The sequence below is a fragment of the Tauraco erythrolophus genome, chromosome 10 (assembly GCF_009769465.1).
Source record: "Tauraco erythrolophus isolate bTauEry1 chromosome 10, bTauEry1.pri, whole genome shotgun sequence".
In the NCBI taxonomy this organism is placed as follows: Eukaryota; Metazoa; Chordata; class Aves; order Musophagiformes; family Musophagidae; genus Tauraco; species Tauraco erythrolophus.
This window is the reverse complement of record NC_141474.1, coordinates 4,131,015-4,145,871: the sequence shown is the minus strand read 5'-3', so window position 1 is coordinate 4,145,871 and position 14,857 is coordinate 4,131,015. Positions and strand designations below refer to the sequence as shown.

The 14,857-nt window shown below is 39.9% G+C and overlaps 1 protein-coding gene across 14 annotated transcripts in view; it reads right to left on the bottom strand.

Moving 5' to 3' along the window:
- RABGAP1L (RAB GTPase activating protein 1 like) overlaps positions 1-14,857 on the bottom strand; it is a 262,481-nt gene that overhangs the window by 173,486 nt on the left and 74,138 nt on the right. For all 14 annotated transcript variants that reach the window (XM_086617889.1, XM_086617904.1, XM_086617893.1 and 11 more), the window contains one exon: positions 14,556-14,706. In XM_086617889.1, coding sequence (XP_086474015.1) covers positions 14,556-14,706 — 151 coding nt within the window. The remainder of the gene's footprint in view (positions 1-14,555; positions 14,707-14,857) is intronic.

Below are 14,857 nucleotides of genomic sequence, written 5' to 3'. Positions count from 1 at the left end.
TAAATGTCAATCTCAATATATTTTTACCACATAGAACTTCTCCTAACCGAGCATATCAACACATTGAACTAAATTCTGGCCTCTAACTAATTGACAACATGCCTGGGAAGGGCCATACGGGAAGAAACGGAAGCTCTGAGTCCTACCTGCTATAGCTGCGCAGGATGCTAGTGGCCATCATTTTTAGATGGCCACTAGAATTAATTTGGCTTGAAAAGGCATGCAGCATGTTTCCTGAACATCCTTCTTCCCAGCATGTCTGTAATGTCTGCTGCAGGAACAAGCTGAGGATAATTTAGTCTCATACATTTAAGAAAAGATACGATAAAGAACGACATGACAAAAACGGAATTACTCGCTGCAAAACTTACACAATAATCTTTAAAGCAATCTGACAGTAAGGACCAAGAAAACAACCAGAGGGAAAATACAGCATACAGCAAAACGCCTCCCCTATCAGTAGCAGTTGCCTATACCTTATTTATAGCCATTCCATATAATGAAATAAAGATATTGGAAATTACTCTAACAGGTATGGTTTTCTAATACCTTAACTACAACACAGAAAAATAAAATCCCAACAGCAATTTTCTACAAAGGAAAAAAGCTTTATACAGTGACTTGCATTAATTTTTCTGTATAAGTTATGAAAATACTCAGTAGTAAAGAAACTGCCATGGAAATGGAATAAGGCTAGATTTAAAAAAAAAAAATATTATACAGTTTATGTTCTAACCAAAGTGCTCACAAGGGAAGAGCTTTGCTACGTTTCCTTTCCCCCTCTGAAAGAAGGTGCTTTATAAAACAAAGCAAAAGAAGTGAAGAAAAAAATGGTTACATTCAAAAAGCTATATTTTATTGTTATGGCAACTGATGTGCTAAAAATAAAGAAATAAAGTTGTTATGGCAACTAGAATTTTAAAGGCAGTCAAAAGTAGAATAATCAAACATTCTGCTGGCTTAAAATGTAACGTCTATGACTCAATTTTCAGAAAGAGCTTCAGAGAGAAGTAGTGGTTGGGTTTTTTTGGATTCTGCTTTGGAGATCACAATTAGTACATGTTCCAGAGAACTCTACAGAGTACAAGGAAGGAAATCAAGGTGAACAGAAAATTAGTCATTCCAAGTTCTCACGGTCAGTAGGAAGAAACACACACCTTATGCCACTTAATTAATGTCCTGGCAACCTCAACTAGATCCATAAAATGTATCAGCTTATTATTAAAATAAACAGCAATAGGTCAGTATTTATGTCACTCATCACAATGATCAAAAGACACTATATAACCAAAAGTTACTGAATGACTTTAAATTACTAAGAAGTTAGGGAGTACCAAAATTCATCTGTCTGAAGAAGCAGAGTTCTGCCCCTTTATGTGTATAGAATTACAAAGACGACTGTAATTCCAAGATCATAACATATTTAAGTTTCTGATACATGTTTGATCATCATCACAGGGCTCCTAGCGATTCAAGCACTTCCACGACAATCTTGGAGAACCTCCTGTCTCCTCTCCAACGCTTCTCAGATTGTCAAAACTGCTACTTTAATTAAAAAATTAACAGAACTGCGTGCACTGTGAAACGTTCCAAAGCCCATACTCAGATAACCCTTGATTAATACTAAGCAAAGTATTTAACAGATCCTTAAGAGAATTATGACTAGAAACAGTAACTTATTCTGGAAATATTTGCACTGGAACCATGCACGCACCATGTGCTGGCATCCCAGCATAAGCTAATCACAGAATCCCAGAATGTCAGGGATCGGAAGGGACCTCAAAAGATCATCTAGTCCAATCCCCCTGCCGGAGCAGGACCACCTAGATCAGATCACACAAGAACGTGAATACTTTAACACTGTGTGTGCCGTGCATTTTGTCTTCGCTGCGGTTAACCGAGGTTCCTGCTAGTGTTACCCAACAATAAATCCTTTTCAGGTACCACTAGCATTACTCAACTATTTTCTGACCTGTGTGAAAAGTCTCCCAGCCCAGTCCACAAGAGCTTTCAGGACGGCCAAGAATACAGATCAAAGTCAGGCTCCTCCTTCACTTGTACAAAGGGAAAAGAATCGAACTGGCTCCTTATTGCAGCACAAAAATCAAGAGATGTATGCTGGAAATTCAAACGACACACAAGGGAGTGCAGCAAGGATAACACCAACAAGCTTAAGTGTATTTTTGTAGTTTTGCTTCCCCAGCTTCAGTATTAATCCCTGAGGCTAGACACACAGCTAACTTGTTCCCTCTTCATCATCACAAAGCCACAGGTATTTCTAGAGATGCAAACAACGTAGGAAAATATGTTAACTCATGAATCTGTGAGTCAACAGCTTCTGCAAAGGAAACTCCATGTACAACAGTCGTTATACATAAATTTTCATCAGCCAGGATAAACCTTAGACGTATGAGTATTGAGGCTTTAAATCAAAGTTTTAGAAGTATTCCCTCTAATGCTCAGGCTACGGAAGCCAGGCTGCATGTCTTCAAGGTTTGTTGCTGACTCAACCAGCTACTGAAGACAAAAGACATGCTGTTCTGAGCTTTCTATGAAATTAAGTTTCCTCATTGTCTAATATCCTAAACCTAATCAAGTGCATGGTTGCCTGAAATGTAAGTCTTCGAGTTCAGAGAAAATGTGCAGCGGTCCAACTATCACTCCACTTAACTGACAGCTATGTAAATCCATCGCTTGCATTCAGCATCCGGGGGTCACGTTTCTTTTTATATCAGGTAAAGCCATTCTCCACTGAAAAAATACATATATGTGTGATATACACAAAAGCATCCCAAAAGAATATTTATTCTAACATTTGCAGGCACATTTCACCCCTAACATGTGCTTCTGTATTTTCAATTTTCCATAAAAGAGGAATTTGAGAGGAAGCATTTTCCCAGAAAGGGTGCCTTTCTATGCAAGTGCCCTGGAAAGTGTGACAACCAAGACCAAAAGCATTTTCTGAAATTACATTTATAAATTCAAGACAGAAAGGTGGCATCGTTCCAAAAGGTACCCTAATTCCTTCGCCACACAGGTAACCAGAAGCATACCCAATTAGACTGCCACGTTACATTTACCTGCCTAAGGCTATCTGAAAGCTGCCTCGGAAGTGGCCTCAGCTGTCCCTCCTGCCCTGCCCCAGCTACATGCTCCCATCCCACCCCTTACACCACACCTACACAGCGAATCAGTCTCATTGCTCTAACAGAGAAATGGGGGGAAGGAAGTTTTCTAAATAAAAACCAAGAAATTACTGTGATGTATCAGCCTTGCCATCGCTAGAGTGTACACAAAAAGCACACAAAGAAACCTCTTCTGGCAAGCACACAGCCTGGATAAGGAACAGCCTGAAACCACCACCATCACCACACCCCCCCAGTATATGATGATGTAGTTTTAGATTCAGGCTGTATATTGTATTACCCAGTCAGGAAATGGTTCTATTTTGAAACTGGATTGCTTTTGAGATGAGCCAGCCATATGAAGATGGCTTTGTTGCACGCAGCATATGATTAAAAAACGTGAAGCTCCAGATCATCAATATTCAGTCGTCAGTTTAAAAAACAATGATAACTCACAAGAAAAAAAATGTGTAGCTGCCAAAATATTTGGGTATGTCCACAGAAAGCTACAGAAAAGATTATTAGAGAGAGTATATGCACGAGCAGGCTACAACTGATCTCCTTTTGGTTAGTTTACCTCAGCAGCTGCAGATTTGCTTGCTGCTAGGGGAAATTACTCTTAATTGGTATGAGCATACTCATCACTACAGAAGGAAAAAAAAAGTTTAACAGATACAGGCTGTAAAGAAGATCTATCAGTCTCTCCTCTCTTCTGAAGTGATTGCTGTAAAACGTACTTAATATTAGCTCAGCCCCTTAGAAGAACATCCTAAAGAACATAGGAATAATATTGTCATTTGGGGTTTTATCATAAAGAAGTCACACATAAGTTAAGGCAGCAAAAGGCATCAGAATTCATCCATATATTGAATTCCAGTTTGCCTTTAAGGGATGTATTCATTGCTTAGGTATGTTTTAATTTTTCTGCACGTGCAGCTCAAGCCTTTCTGGTTTTTGCACAATTTCAACAATTTCTGTGAATTGCCCGTTGCAAGTCGTGTGCTGCTACGGTGAACACACGCTTTCATAAAACATCCACCACCAGTACTGTTGCTAGCAAAGGCATTTTAAGAGACTTTAGACACCAACTGTGATTCTTTGGAGAAATAAAAAAAGCTAGATATGAAGGAGACTTTTGGATCCTTCGATTCTTAAGTGTTCTTCTCTAAGCATTTAGGGCGCTCTGTTAAAATCTTATGGCATCAAACATTAACATATTGAAACCAGCAATTACTAGTCAGGAAAAGGTGGTTTGCTCTTTTAAATAAAGGTTTTTAACGTTTCCGAAACATTAACTTTCATAAAACAGTCACGGGAGATACAGCTTATTTTAAAGACTGACTCCTGCATCTTCTTCTGTCTATGCAAATACAGGACCCCAGATTGGGCTTTTAGAGGAAGTAGTTCCCGATGGTTTGAAACCACCTTTCAAAAACAAGGCATTTCAAACCCAATTACTCTGATACTACATGGATAACACCACGTAATTCCTCTCATACTAACTGCTCTCTTACAATCACACACAACACCCCACTTCTGTCTCTTCCTTTCACCTTCGACAGCTCCAGCCCTTGAGTAACGCCGCCTCCTGGATGCCAGTCACGCAGCCTTGGGTTGAAAAATGGGGATGGCTACGAAGAAGTGAGTTTTAGATGAAGGAGTAACACCAAGAGAAGGTTGTTACATTCTCAGGAATTGCAGCTCTCTTGCAAAGATCCACAAACAGAACAATCTGCTTCACCTAAGCAGTGCACACTGCAACAGATAAATGCATACACACAGGTGTATGCACCATGTAAAGACGAGATACACTGCAGAGAACTTCCAAAACGATCCAGTTTTACTCAGTGGTGTAGAATACCATTGTTTAAAACATCTTCTTGCTATGGCTGGTCTTTCAGCATCAGCATTGTTACTGCTACAGGAAAACAGAACACCTATTAACCAAGCAATTTTCAAATCAAGTTAGAATACCTCTTAATGTTTTATCTATAAAGGTGTATCATGGACTTGTAAAACGAGCTCTGAGGCGCCAAGCATTTACCAGAACTTCCAGCTATTACTGCACACTCTACTGTAAAGAACTGGCGAGACATTGAGACATCCCTGCTCCACCCCACCTAACAAAACACTTATCTGCACCAATATACGTATATCTGGACTCTATGAGACTATTGATTTTAGCACCAGTTCTGCCAGTAACCATTGTTTAAACCTATTCAGGCTGGAACGTTGGTATTGCCCAACGTTTTATCACTCTGTTTGAAACGTTGGAGAACTAGGCTCCTCTGTTTGCAGATAACTGATCATAAATTCACACAGGTAGAACACCGTCACCAAGAAGGCAAATGCAAATCTCATTTGCATCCTACCCTTCAGAACAAATGTGGCTTTCAGAGCTGGCAGGTCATACAGCGCCCCAAGAGCCAGGAATTGGATTGTGTGTGTCATTTTAGTGCTATCATAAGTGTTTATGTACAGAAAAGAAAGTGCAGGAAAATTCTTAATGTTGTAGAACTTTTTATAATATTCTGCCCCTCTGCTCTGCTCTTGTGAGACCCCACCCGCAGTGCTGCGTTCAGCTCTGGGGTCCCCAGCACAAGAAGGACATGGAGCTGTTGGAGCAGGTCCAGAGGAGGCCACGAAGATGATCCGAGGCCTGGAGCATCTCTGCTATGGAGACAGGCTGAGAGAGCTGGGGCTGTTCAGCCTGGAGAAGAGAAGGCTCCAGGGAGACCTTCTAGCAGCCTTCCACTACCTAAAGGGACTACAAGAAAGCTGGAGAGGGGCTTTGGACAAGGGTGTGTAGTGACAGGACAAGGGGCAATGGATTTAAACTGAAAGAGGGGAGATTTAGATTAGACAGAAGGAAGAAATTCTTCCCTCTGAGGGTGGTGAGGCACTGGAACAGGTTGTCCAGAGAACCTGTGGCTGCCCCATCCCTGGCAGTGTTCAAGGCCAGGCTGGATGAGGCTTTGAGCAACCTGGTGTAGTGGAGGGTGTCCCTGCCCATGGCAGGGGGGTTGGAACTAGATGATCTTGAGGGTCCCTTCCAACCCAAACCGTTCTATGATTCTATGCAGGCCCTGAAAAAAAACCAACATTATTTGCGTTATTTTCCACCTCAAAAATCATACATAAAAGTTAAAATCAAGGTGACATAAAAATAAAAATTACTAATGGATGCTACTCCTTTTTTCCTGAAAAGAGCTGTCATTAAATTGAAGAATTTCTGTGAAGATGAACAGTGAGCACAAGATTTTTCCCTTTTGTGCACACAAAATTGAAATATTTTCTGCAGATGAGCACTAAATGAATCAAAACGTGGCAAATTAAATTTACCTTAGGGACATTTTATTCCTGAGTTTGTAAGAGTAATACTAACATTTACTATGAAACTAGGTACCTTGGTACATTCGTAATAAACTAAACCTTTTATCTTATCTGAAGTCTGAATTTAAATTAAGCTATTTAAAGAATTAAACTTCTGTCAACTTCTGTGCTTCAGAGGCAGTATTTTTTCACTATTTTCTAGTAAGTATTTTCAGTTCATATATACTTTATTTTTCCACAGTATGCAGAGCCTCTAAAATAATTCAAACAAGTGGAAGACTGTTAACTGTCAGCACTAAAGTTAAAACTTATACCAAAAATGAGGCATCCTATCAATCCAAACAGCGAAAGATCTGATTTTGCTCTATAAACCACATTAAATTATAAAAATATCAGGAATTTACTTGCCATGAAATGACAATCTCAGTTGAAGGTAAGAGTTAAGTAATAGTCATCCTATCCTTACCCTTTCAGAAAACATGGAGAAAAGTAAAACTTCAGAAAATGCCTAGAGATACTGAATTTAAAGGAAACATGAAACTGGAAAAGTTGTGCCTACACCTTAAAGCAATCAGTTCCTCTAGAATTATTTTGCTTATTATCTAAATATCTAATTCAAAAAGCAATAAAACAGTTATTAGTAATCTCTCTTTTTTTTTTAACTGAAAAAATCACAGGTTTTTTAATGATGATAATTGAGCCTTATATCATAGGACCTTTTATAATTGATAAGCATATAGCTGTATCATTCTTGATAGCTAATATCTCTAAAGGTCAAAGGAGATCATTCCTCATTAGTAGAGAGAGCAAATAAAGATGCAAAGAAAAAGCTAGAACAACAACGAACAGATCAGCATATCCAAAGCTTTTTAACTTTTATCGCTGGGAAATTTGTTCAGCGCAAGAAGACGGGCACGCTGTGTTTCCAGTATGTGCAATCACAAACTGGGCGAGGTACCACCTTCAAAGTTTTCAGGACGCTTTCTTGCGAAAGGTGGGTCCTTTGGTAATTTTCAGGAGGCTGTTTGCCTTAAGCATGTGTCAGAAGAAGAGAGGGTAGTCCCATAGTCCCACCAGTTTTGGCTGCAGTCCACGACAGCAGTCTCTTTGGAAATATGAGAATGCTTCACTGCACAGACACATTTTTGAAAGGCTGCTGCAAGAAGAACCCCACACAGTACATGCCACTCTTGGTACCCTCATGTTCTTTGTGATCAGAGCTGCTTAACGGACACAGCTGATGGAACAGGTCGCTCCCCGCTGTACTGGGCAGAGAACACAGAAGTTATTCCTCACTACACAGAAGCATAAACTCCCCCATTTTCAGTTAGGACAAACAGCTGCAGCATTTTGAACACAAATATTTGCTACAAAAATATCCTAATGTTTCAGTCCATTAACTGACCTGCTGCGGCAGCTGGTGAACAGTCATCTTTTTAATTAGACACCCTTACTGATTAATTAGTCTCAGAACACTGAGCAGTGGAACCCTGCACGATGCCATTGGGACAAAAAATATTCCTCTTCCTATTGCTAACTTAATATCCTTGGTATTGCTGCAGATAACAAGCTTGATTAATTTTCTACTCAAACAAAAAGAGCATTCCTGTATAAGTAATTCTCTCAATCCACAGCTAAACTGTTTCAACGCAACTGTAACACAAATAAAAAAACCCAAACCAACCACCCAAAAAACCCCACCAACATGGTACCAAGGCACCAGTTTCGAAGTCAACTGCATTTAATCCTATTTGCATAGACACAGTGGCTCATTTGAAACCTCCTTCACTTTTCATTTACTAAATATGTGAGCAAACTAGCAATAAAAATAAAGAAGCCAAGTAAATATTAACTATGAAGCAAAGAAGCAAATACCTTTTCTCATTTGAACAGTTTTGGTAATTTCTAAGTGTAAAACATAAATACTTTTCTACATTAGGTTTACATGAAAGCTGATGGTCAGTCTGTTGAGATCAGTTTGGAGATAGATGCATTACGGAAAACAGATAATTAAATTTTATTCAATGCATGGAAGGATCGTGCTTAAGCAGATGAGAGAAAAGACCACACCATGAGAACTGTTTGGCTCCTAAAGAGTACCAAAAGTTTGTCAAAAAAACAGTTTGTTGTCACTAACCAAGAGACGCCTATGAGATACAGGGATGACTTTGTAGCCAGCAGCCCTTGTCCTCCACATCACACACCACTGACCCTGGCCAAGGCAGCAAACACAGGCACCGCGAGGCTTGTGACTCCACAGGTACAAGGAAACTGGTGCCAGTAATGTGTAACGTGTGATTCCATCAGTGTACGCAGGTTCCTTCCATTTGCCATCGTTTGCTGCTCTTTTCAGCAAGTGAGTGCTAAAGTTTCACTTTGCATCTAGGCCTGCAAAACTTCTCAAACTCAGAGGTCTCCAGAAATCTGAAACCCTAACTTGTGGGATTTTTTTTCGTTTTACTTCATGATGAGACGATTTGTCTTGTAGGAATCAGAATTAGTAATACTGGTCCAAACAGAATGGATAAACTCCACAGATTAGCTCTAAACTGCTCAGATTTTATCCAGCCCAAAAACGAGCGCATTTGCTCCATCTCCTGTAGAAATGGGATGTACTTTCCTGTATTTGGTCCCTACTGCATGAGAATTACACCTGCGTGCCATTAGTGCCAATTTCAAACTGTGATATCACTAAGACAAAGTATTTTCATGATAGGGCAATACTTAACCCCCAAATCAATGCCTCTCATATTTGCGTCAGACTTTAGAAGAATTCTTAGAATTTTCCCTCTTCTGTAGAGTGGCTTAAAAAGTTACTGGCCCAGACACAAAACACCATTATACAGTCAGCAGACAAAGCTGGGTTTTGGCCAGCTCTTCTGAAGCCTGACCCTTTAATTAGTTATTACCTCTAACTGTTCTGGGCACATGCTCATTTTGCCAAAGGAAATTATGACAATAAACAAACATATCTTATTTCTGGTTCTCTTACAAGTCATTTGGAAGGACAGCCATTGAGTCTTCCTTTAAGACCTTCGACTCAAAGTCACCGTCCATCTCAAAAATGGGCACTCACATTCACATGCAAGCTTTCATGGCTTCTGGGCAACACAATGCTACCAACATCTACTTGATCTGAAACCAGGTTTCTTTTTCTGATCATACTTTAAAAAATAGTAATAATAAATTTAAAACAAGTTTTGTTTTCTTAAACCAGAGCAGCAGCAGCATTTAAAAGTAGTTTACACATGCTGTTAGATGAACTTTGTACCTACAGCTCATTTCTTAATGGAAATCAGACTGTAAACTGAAAGTCTTTTATAAAGAAATTATACACTTAATCATAAATCCTACCTTAAAATAGTCCATCCAAAAGTTTTCAAACTACAGAATGTGAATGACTGCCTCGTTTTTCCACTGTCAATATTTTTCTTATGCAACTACACACAACCCTGACAAGTATTACTTTCTGAACTTAGGAAAAAGGACTTGAGCATAGGTAATTTCAAGAGCAATCAGTAACAGCACTACAAAACAGGCAGCTGGTCCGTAACGCTGAAGAGGACAGGAAGAAGCCTCACCCAACAAACTCAGCAGTGACAAAACACGAGAATGAAACCATCTAAAACCACAAAAGCCAAATGTTAATAATAGGCAGAATAAGATGTAATCAATAAAACATCTGGCCCAACTCAGATGCCACAAGTGTTCTACAGTAAGTTGCTTTATTACTGCCACCAAGTGACAGCAGATTTCTAACGATTTACGCATTGACAGAGCCCGAAACCTATTCTGAAAGGGCCAGCGTGGAGTAAGGGCAGCAGAACGGGGCAAGGTGGAGTGTAACCATTGCTGAAGGCAATTTCCAGTCACCTCGACTGTAATCGGGACAAACTGTGGCTTGCCACTGGTCAGTTTATCGCAGCCCAAAGTGTATCTCATCAGTGGAAAAATTTATCTGAGTCTCTTGAGAGGAACCAGTGAAGCTGAACACGAAACAATGTCAAGTAGGCAGGAGAAAAAACTCTACCAGTGAAGGGACCCTCCATGCTTATGCATGGTTTTCTACTTCTTTTCACAGATGGATCTGACAGGCTTTTACAAAAGCTCGTGTATACAAATACCAGTATTATCCCTTCGTTATCATCACACAAGCAGATTTTTCTCACTCTGATTTGTGTTTGTGTCTTCCTTAAAAAAATATATATATATAAAAAACCATAAATATGTATTTATATCTGCTGATGTATCTTTTCTTTTCCACTTTCTCTGCTGTGCCACGTGCAGCAGGGTCAAAAGCCTACGGTGCACATGCCAGAAAGGTAACTAAGGCAGATTTTGATTGTCATACAGTACAGATTTGCATATATGTCAGAAACGAAGCAGCTGCCAAATCACAACTCCTACACTCTCAAATTGTATGCAAGACCTACTCCTGTGCTCCAGTCACAATTTCTGAGAGGCTCATGGTAATCACCAAGCTGGAACTCAGCAGGAGATGCAAGATATAGCAAGACAGTCCTCGTCAGGAAAAAAGGACTTGAGAGAGCAGAGTATTTCTTTCTCCCTTCCCTCCTGGAACTCCAAACTCAGCTAGAGATGGGAAATGTATCAGCGTGTGAATGCTCTGATATGGGAAAAGAAACACAGGTCACTAGATCATTCTCGACAGACTGTTGACCTCCAGTGCAGAGAACTAGAGGACATGCCTTTTGTAAAAAGTTAAGTATGGCATTGATTTTTCTAAACAAGACAGAGATTTTGTTTTGCTTTCTGTGCCGAACTGAAACACTAAACCAAGCCCCAAATTCCTCCTCCATAATACACTGAACAAAACACTCCTCTGACTGAGAAATGCTGCAGCAGACTTCAGAGCTCTGCATACAGAGGGATACATGTAACATGCATGCCAGATCTGTTAAGTGATGTGAGTAACAGTTGGCCCATCTAACGTACTACTTTCTGCACAAACTGCATGCAACTGGCACAGAACAACAAATGTGTCTACATCGTGGTCTCTGAAGTAAATTAAATGTCCAGAGTGCTATCACTCAGTTCGTCACAAAGAACACGTTTTTGGCCTACCAACAATACGATTCTCCTCCTCCACCAGCAAGCACAGTTTCACCAGGAGTTAACCAGCAACATGGCAGTCGTTTTAAAGCTCCAGGTTTCAACATGTTTATCTCTGCTTGCCAGAAGAGGTAGTCATAAATTAGGTATCACATGCTTAATGCTAGTAACTGACCAGCTATTGGGTTCATCTTCCAAGCTACGATAGTAAAATGACACAGTTTTCAACATCTGTTCCTCAAGTTAAGCCTCTGAAGCTTGCTTTAGAAAAAACTCCATTAGGTCTTATATAACCAAAGATGTCAAAGATGCTTTTAAAGCCAAGCCTTGCTCAAGAAAACTGGTCAGCGTTCCTTACCTTACTGGTAAGTTCTGGCTAACACTACATTAACTACCACAGTTCCACAGTTCAGCCATATTCTTTTGATCACCAGACAAAAGAAGCCCCAACTGCACCTATAGAAACTTCTTTTCTTGCCAGTCCCTGGGTGCGGAGATTTTGCTAGTGATTCCCAAATGCTTGGCAATTTGGCTGAACAGTGCAGGTAAGGCTGGACGACCAGAAAGGGGAAAGATGGTGGGAGAGCAGGCTCTTAGAAAGGCTGTTACAACGAGCCAGGAGACAGAGCAGCATGGACAGAGTGTTAGGAAAGGTTCAAGGGAACTCGGCAGGAATTGGAGCAGTTGAAGGGAGAGAGCAGTACCAGGGGGAGTTGTACGAGGAGGGAAGCAGGTAGTGGGTCAAGTTTGCAGATGCTACTATCACCTCCTACTTGTATCTCAGCACACTTTATTCTCAAGACTGCAAGTGCAGAACCCTGCCATCTCTGACCACGTAGGAATGACTTCCAGAAACACGCTCAGGAACGCACGCGCTTACAGGATACACTACGAAAACGGACAAAACACCCACAAAAACATCCAGCTTCCAGGACTGAGCCTAAACAGGAGAGAAAAGTTAAGCAGAACGATCAAAATACAAGGAGACAAATGAATCTGTGCAAACACAGGCGCAAACTGGAAGAAAAAAAGATGAAAGCTGTTTGATGGGAGGAATAAATAATTAACGAAAAAAGTAAAGTACGTGTTGTTGGTGTATTGGGATGGCAGCATACAAACAATGCAGAAAAAACAAATCAGTTCTGCTTTTTCATACAGGAGAAGCAAGTGAACAATCATTAATACCCAAATAACTTGGAAGTTTAACAAGCATATTATTATTGACACACGTAAAATAACACAAGGAAGCTTTCTGCAGGATTCAGAGAACAATATATACAAGCCTGCCTCTCTCTCTCTCTAAAATAACTTAATTCACATTACCAACACACCAAAATGAAAATGAAAGAAGTTCTGTACACAGACATAAATATCAGACGATAATTCATAAAAAAAATTAGCTGACGAGTTTTCCTGGAGCGGCCAGTATAAACTATCCCTAAAAACAGGCCTTGGCTTAGGTTTGGCATAGACTCTCTCCTGTTCATTTCTTTTTATGAATCCTTTCATGCAGTGCATGCTAAGTGATGTGGTCACCAGCAGTGGTATATAGCCAAACTATAGAAGAAATTTCGTGAGTTCAGAATAAAAGTGATTTACTTCAGAAAAAAAAAAAAAGTTTGCATAAATGCTTCAGTTCCGAAGAGGATTTAATTTTCTAATCCGTAACAGTATAGTGTTTCCTATTAAATACTGTATGCAACATCACCTTCTAAAACACACGTCACTGAAATGTTTCTGTGAGGAAGAGGCCAAGCGTAGCGAGGTATTTTTAAGGCATGGAGCCCTGGCGTCAAGATGAGGTTTGCTTTTCAGAAGTTTTCCACTCCCTCCTCCGCTGTGAAACAAACATCTTCCCCACTTTTGGAAAGCAAGAGCAAAATAATGGAGGTGGTTTTGATGCAACATACAGCTGACAGATGTCCTGTGAATGGTTTCTAAGGAAAATATAACCCAACTACAACGTCAAAAAGAAAAATTTACGCTATCAAAACATCCTTCTTTATTTTATTGGTGAAGGAAGAAGCGGCCATGAGGACAGCTCGCATTCTGAGGACACTTTTAAACTTGACAAACATAGCAGGTAGGTCAAATCAAGAGGGTAAGTATCAAAAAGATATGGCAATGTTACGGATGGAAACTAACAAGGTCTACCCCAGAACTTTTGTAAAGACAGATGATTCATTCCCTAGAAAACAAATCCAACACTGTCTATGAGCAAAATATTCCGTTTCTGCCATTGTGACCATTTTTGAGACCACTGTCTTTCTTGAAAGAGTGCAGAAGTACTCTGCAGTGGCAAGAATTTTAGAACCCCACGTGGTTATTTTACCTCTTGACATTGTAGAGTTTTTGCTGCTGCAACACAGTGGTTCTCACAGCTACAGGCAGTCTGGAACGTCTTTGCAGACAACTTGTAATGTTTACTGTCTGCACTGATGACATTAGGATCCAGAATGGGAAGAGATTCCTGAAGGGATTCTCCTCCCAAATCACCCATACAGCAAGGAGGCTGGTTTCCTGCTAGGTACAAATGGTTCTAACATTCTTTTTAAAAACAAACAAGAAATCATCAACTTTGTGAGGTTTTGCTTGGCTTTGTTTTTTGTTTGTTGGTTTTTTTTTTAAAAAAAACTGACAACAGAAAATTAAGCCATACAGAGAACAGAAACTGTTGAAAAAACAAAGCAATGATTTTGACTTTATTAAAAAAACAAAATCAACAAAAACAACACACACCTGAACAACAACCTGACGTGCTTATTATCATCACAGCAAGTGAAAAGAAAGGTAAATGTCAAGTATTACTACAGATATAGGTCAGCAATTTCTATTGTTAATGCCATTCAGCAGGTACCCATGGCAGGAGGCAAAGTCACCTAAGCACAATTTCTGTTGTGTAAAACAAAACACACTGTTTCATCTTTTGCTACTTTGCCACCGAATTGAACTGCTGCTCCGTACAATTCATTTTAACCAAAGGAAAAAGAAAGAAAGACCAAAAAAAAAAAAAAAATCACTTACCATTGTGATGAGAACTCTGTATTTATCCAGCATTGCCTGGTTGTCATGGCATCCTGCCAGCAGCTGCCAAACCTCTGCCCTTAGTGCTTCTGGAACACCACTCTTCACCAGGGTAGATAATCCGTTCGGCCTCACAACGAGATTATTGTGCCTGAGAAACAGACAATCAGTTGCCTGTAATACTTCAACTATGACAGAAGAAATCAAGATAAAATAATAGAAAAAGTTTTTCAACTTTCCAATGTCATTCTGAAAAGCTGACTCAGCAACCAGCAACATAAACTTCTCTTGCACTGATTATG